The sequence below is a fragment of the Octopus bimaculoides genome, chromosome 27 (assembly GCF_001194135.2).
Source record: "Octopus bimaculoides isolate UCB-OBI-ISO-001 chromosome 27, ASM119413v2, whole genome shotgun sequence".
Lineage (NCBI taxonomy): Eukaryota > Metazoa > Mollusca > Cephalopoda > Octopoda > Octopodidae > Octopus > Octopus bimaculoides.
Genome location: NC_069007.1, coordinates 5,452,213 through 5,458,826, shown reverse-complemented (window position 1 = coordinate 5,458,826; position 6,614 = coordinate 5,452,213). Strand labels below are relative to the sequence as shown.

Sequence of the window (6,614 nt, the reverse complement as noted above, 5' to 3'; positions counted from 1 at the left end):
AGACAGACAGAAAGAGAGAAAAATGATAGATAGATAGATAGATAGATAGATAGATAGATAGATAGATAGATAGATAGATAGATAGATAGATGGATAGATAGATAGATAGATAGATAGATAGATAGATAAACTGATAGACAGATAGATAGGTAGAGAGAGGGAGAGAAAGACAAGTTGGTAGTTAATAAGCAAGCTAGATAGATGAATTGACAAATGGACAGACAGAGACAGATAGATGCAGGAAAGGCTTTGTGGTGAGAAGTTTGCTTTCCAACCACATGGTTCCAGGTTCAGTCCCACTGCATGTCTTCTACTATAACTTTAAGTCGACCAAAGTTTTGTGAGTGGATTTGGTAGACGGAAACTGAAAGAAGCCTGTGAAAATGATTTATGTCTGCTACAAGTGATACATGATTGCATATTTTATGATTAGTGAAGGTGCATGGTTCAGTGGTTAGGGATTCAGCTCGCAATTGTAAGGTCAGGAGTTCAATAACAGGTGGTGCATTGTGCCCTTGAGCAAGACTTTCTATTTCACATTACTCCAGTCCACTCAGCTGGTAAACATGTGGAGTGATTGTATATCAGTGTTATGTAACTGGCACCCACTGCATTCTTGGAGTGGTTGGCATTATGAAGGGCATCCAGCCATAGAAACCAGGTGGTGAGCAGGCAGAAATGTTATCATGCCGGGTGAAATGCTTAGTGGTATTTCATCTGCCGTTACGTTCTGAGTTCAAATTCCGCCGAGGTTGACTTTGCCTTTCATCCTTTCGGGGTCGATAAATTAAGTACCAGTTACACACTGGGGTCGATGTAATCGACTTAATCCCTTTGTCTGCCTTTGTTTGTCCCCTCTATGTTTAGTCCCTTGTGGGCAATAAAGAAATAAGAAACCATGTCTAATCAGATTGAAGACCTGGCACAACTCCTCAGGTTACCAGTTTTCAGTAAAATTGTCCAACCCATGCCAGCATGGAAGACGGACATTAAATAATGATGATGATGAGGAGGAGGAGGAGGAGGATGAAGTTAAACAAAGTTTCCTGTTATATATTTGAGAAGATAAATAAAGTTTGTCGATTAGATATCATTATTCATGTTCATGCGACATCTTGCCAGAAGCGAATTAATACTGAAAATGCTTCCCCTCGGCAACAAAGCAAGCATTAGAATATGCTGACAAATGCTCCAGTTTGCAGACATGTCGTTGCCTTGCCAATGCTGTTCTGGTTCTTTGCATTTTGATGACAGTATCTGCAATGATGCTGTTGCCAAGCTGTACTGGACTGAAGGAGACTGGCTGTGAGTGGATTTGGTAGACGGAAACTGGAAGAAGCTCATTGTATGTATGTTTATATGTGCATGTATGTGAATGTGTGTTTGTGTCTCCTTGTCATGATATCACATGATAGCTGTAAACAAGTGTCACTCTCATGCAAGCAGTGTTGTTCATTTCCAGTTTTCTACGAAAACATTAAAAAATTTTTTTTACCATTCTATGCTTTGCTGTTAACATCACACCAACCTCAGAGCTAGCCCTTCACTTAACCTTACCCTTAGATAAACATGCCTGTCCTGAAAAGACAAAGAGTATTTGAATGTGAGTGGATTTAGTAGAGAGAAACTGAAAAAAGCCCATCATATATATATATATGTATATATGTGTGTGTGTGTGTGTTTATATTTTCATTTATTTACTTCAATTTTTCTTCTTTTTTTTGTGTATTTACAGAATTTGTTCGCTATCCACAAAATGCCGTTGTGAACCTCGGTCAATCATCATTCACACTAAGCTGCCTTGCAAAATCGACACAGAAAAATAAACTTCACTACAAATGGACACTGAATGGCCATGATGTCCGTAGTCAACCTGATGGTCATGACCAGACAGGCCCTTCATTAGTTCTGCATAATGTTCGCCATGGTGATTATGGATGGTACCAATGTATTGTCAGTGATCCAGTAAACACAGAAGAAAAGGTAGTGTCCCCCAAGGCATATGTCATTCAACCATGTACGTATAAAATCATTATTATTTGCAAAGAATTAAAAGTTTAGAATGGTACAACAATGCACTATAGAACAAAAAATGGACTATATACCTGTTGTAATTTGGTTAACTATAGTCTGATGATATTTCGGAATACAATTCCTCCTTCAGATCTTCTTAGATGGAATCTCTGCTATAAACTGTTTTCCAATGGTTTTCTTTCTTCGGAAGCGTCTCAGTAGTGGTCTCACGAAGCTTCTTCCGGAATTCCTCATGAGAAGTGCATGAGGTCTGCTATGTTTCAATCTCGTGTGTGTTGGTACATCTGTGGCGCTGCTTCTAAGTTATGTGTTATACGTGCAGCTTCTCTTTTTTTTTTTGCCCCCTTTTTTTTTTGCCCCTTTTTTTTTTGCCTCTTCTTTTTTTTTTTTTTGTAAACAGTATATGAGCATGTTATTAAGAATGAACCTACACACATTCAGATGTAGCTAAATAATATATTGATTACCAACTTCCATTCTGTTGTTAATTTGGGTCCTATTGGCTTCAAACTTTGGTGCAACTCCTGAAAAAATGTAAGATGAAGTTGACCTTGGCAGAATTTGAACTCAGAATGTAAAGACGGGTGAAATACCATTAAGTATTTTGCCTAGCATGCTAACAATTCTCCCAGCTTGCTACTTTTTCTATTATTAAGGCAGTGAGAGTTCAAATGGTGCCAAGGTTGGCTTCGTCTTCTATCCTTTCAAGGTCCATGAAATAGTTGAAAACTGGAATCAATGTAATCAACTAGCTCTCTTTCACTAAATTTCAGGCCTTGAGCCTGTAGCAGAAAGGATTATTATTATTATTATCATTATTATTTTTATTATTATTATTATTATTTTTATTATTATCATTATTATTATTAAGGCCGCAAGCTAGCAGAATCATTAGTATTCCAGACAAAATGCTTAGCAGTATTTCATCCATCTTTATGATTGAGTTCAAATTCTGCTAATGTCAACTTTGCCTTTTATCCTTTCAGGGTCAATAAATTAAGTACCAGTCATGTACTGGGGTTGATGTGATCGACTATCGCACTCCCCCAAAATTCCAGACCTTGTGCCTATAGTAGAAAGCATCATCATTATTATTATTATTATTATTATTATTATTCAACATTCGATAGTTTCAGGAAAATTTCTCCTGCATCACCTGCTGCACCTCCGTGTTGCTTGTATGTGTGCAGCATTGTGTGTTCTTCTGTTGGTTACTTAGCCTGTTGGTGGTTGTTTATTTTATTGGATATTTGCTATATAGAGTGTCTTGTGTTTGTGGATAGTTTTGTTTGGGTTATATTGTTGAAATGATGTCTTGCATAGGATGTGGGTCGTTTCTAACGGCTATTTTTCAGATAGTGTGTAGTGTTGAGGGTCCAAATATAGCTTACTCTTTTACTTGTTTCAGTCATTTGATTGCAGCCATGCTGGAGCACCGCATTTAGTCAAGCAAATCGACCCCAGGACTTATTCTTTGTAAACCTTGTACTTATCCTATCGGTCTCTTTTGCCGAACCGCTACGTTACGGGGATGTAAACTCACCAGCAATGGGGGGACAAACATATACACACACACACACACACACACACACATATATATATATATATAATTGCAGCGTGGAAGGTGTTTATAAGCCATTTAAAATAACACACAAAATCCGTTAGATTCACTTCAACATTTAAATTTAATTTGTCAAAATATTTTCGTCGCTTTGAGACCGCGACCTGTTCACTGACAAAATTCTGTGCTGCATCGTATATACATATATACGACGGGCTTTTTTCAATTTCCGTCTACCAAATCCAGTCACAAGGCTTTGGTCGGCCCAAGGCTTTAGTAGAAGACACTTGCCCAAGGAGCCACGCCGTGGGACTGAGCCCAGGACCATGTGGTTCGTAAGCAAGCTGCTTACCACACAGCCACTTCTACACCTCTACATTTTTATTCATACATTTTCTTATCATACCCACTGCTCCATTTATTATTACTGGTATTGTTTTCACCTTTATGCCCCACATCTTGAATGCTTCAATATTATTACTATTGTTATTAGTATTATTATTATTATTCGCTTGACAACCAGTGGACCCGTTTGAAAGGGCTAAAGTCAGACACTTTCCTCTTTGGCCAAGGCCTCATCAACTTTTTTCAAATTCCACTTGAAAAGGAAGATGAGAGTAGAGAGGGAAGTGCTGTCTCATAGCAAATTCGCTGAAAGATGGGTGACTGTTAGAAGAATGGCCAGTATAAACAGACCAATTCTGAGAATACACCTGTAGGAAAAAAGGTAATGTAAAAGGAGAAAGGGCTCTATACCCCTTTCTTATTTTTTCTGACCAGGCTCCCGTGGTTTTATGGGTTTTTCCACGTGTAACCTTTTCTTTTTCAAAGCGCCTCCCCCTTTTGGGAGTTTTATTTATTTATTTATTTATTTATTCATTTGTTATATCTTTCTCGGTTTTTTTCCTGTTTACATGAATGTTTTTCTATTTTTCGGACAAAACCTTTTGTAACCGTCGTCCTGTCTTTGTCCTTACATGTTTTTGATTGATATTAGCCCTTGTGGTCAATAAAACGAATTAATTATTATTATTATTATTATTATTATTATTATTATTATTATTATTATTATTATTTGCAGTTCTTGGCAGTTTTCAAAACCATCCAGAGTCTGGTATAGTGCGTGTTGGGGAATCAGTTGTTCTAAGCTGTTTGACAGGAAGAAGTGTGCCTCCTGCTCGAGTCTACTGGGAGAAAGATGGGATTATATTCAAAAGTGGCACCCAGAAATCCGAAACCACGAAAATAATAGGTCAACCACTTATAACAGAGACAAATATGACTTTGAAAATTACTGCCACCGATGTTGTGTCTGGAGAATATATCTGTGTTGCTGAGAACAACATGACTGGAGATATTTACAGGAGTGACCCAGGGAGTATACAGTCGGCAGGTGAGATTTGAACCTTGATTTTTTTTCTGAAGAAGTACTACAGCTATTTGTATTGTTGTCATAAAGTTGTTGTTGTTGTTGTCATTATCAGCGTTGCTGTTGGTGGAATAGCAGAATCAATATAGCATCGGACAAAATGTTGTAGAGGTTGTTTGGAATAACTTTGGCATTTTGCATCAAAGAAAGAATACACGATGCCCCCATCCAAATATAAAAGTATTTTTAAAAATCAAAAGCTACAGGCGTAGGAGTGGCTGTGGTAAGTAGCTTGCTTACCAACCACATGGTTCTGGGTTCAGTCCCACTGCGTGGCACCTTGGGCAAGTGTCTTCTACTATAGCCTCAAGCTGACCAAAGCCTTCTGAGTGGATTTGGTAGACGGAAACTGAAAGAAGCCCATCGTATATATGTGTATATATATGTGTGTGTGTGTATGTTTGTGTGTCTGTGTTTGTCCCCCCAACATTGCTTGTCAACCAATGCTGGTGTGTTTATAACCCCGTAACTTAGTGTGTGAATCTGAGAGGGGAACATGCTAATAAAATCATTATTAAATGATTCACTTGTATTTTGTTTCACCCAAAGCCAAGAACTTTTCAGCATTCCCCCCTCGTAGAACCAAAATTTGTCTATGCATGCAGTCAACGGTGGATACTACTGATGACATGCAAAGATGCTGAAATCATGATTTAGCAATTCTACTGCCACTGCTGAATGATTTTCATCAGCTACTGATCTTCTGTTTGTTTGGTTTTTTTTTTGCACAGGAGTGGCTGTGTGGTAAGTAGCTTGCTTACCAACCACATGATTCCGGGTTCAGTCCCACTGCGTGGCACCTTGGGCAAGTGTCTTCTACTATAGCCTCAGGCCGACCAAAGTCTTGTGAATGGATTTGGTAGATGGAAACTGAAAGAAGCCCGTCGTATATATGTATATATATATAGTGTGTGTGTGGGTGTGTCTGTGTTTGTCCCCCTAGCATTGTTTGACAACCGATGGTGGTGTGTTTACGTCCCCCCGTCACTTAGCGGTTCGGCAAAAGAGACCGATAGAATAAGTACTAGGCTTACAAAGAATAAGTCCTGGGGTCGATTTGCTCGACTAAAGGCGGTGCTCCAGCATGGCCGCAGTCAAATGACTGAAACAAGTAAAAGAGTAAAGAGTAAAAAAGAGTAAAGAGTAAAAAAGAGTATATGTCTAAATGAGATGCTTTCTTGAGACAAATTCCACAGCTTTATGGCTTTCTACAGAATATCAGCATTGAGTAAAATATACAGAAAACTATTTTGAAATAACATTGCTTTCATTGCTAATAATGAATTTTTACCCAGCTCGTCAGCTACATGTAACACCAGCAATTCATCAATCACTGTTTTTGTATAATATCAGTAGAAGCAAATTTGTCTTAGCATGCAGTTGATGGCGGCAGCTTACCATTGATGACATTCAGGCTTTCCATTTGCTGTTGATATACTTCTATGCTTTTTAGCATTATACATCTCATGATCAATACTGCAGTTCTAAGGCTTTCAAAAGCATATTCGCATTAAGTAAGATATACAGAGTTCTATTTTGAACATATAGTGCTTCCATCACTAATGACAGATATATATATATATATATATA

General features: G+C 38.1%; 1 protein-coding gene across 1 annotated transcript in view; it reads left to right on the top strand.

Annotated features, from left to right (window-relative positions):
• LOC106867625 (roundabout homolog 2) overlaps positions 1 to 6,614 on the top strand; it is a 387,456-nt gene that overhangs the window by 295,783 nt on the left and 85,059 nt on the right. The window contains exons 2-3 of the mRNA XM_014912549.2: positions 1,736 to 2,017; positions 4,677 to 4,988. Coding sequence (XP_014768035.1) covers positions 1,736 to 2,017; positions 4,677 to 4,988 — 594 coding nt within the window. The remainder of the gene's footprint in view (positions 1 to 1,735; positions 2,018 to 4,676; positions 4,989 to 6,614) is intronic.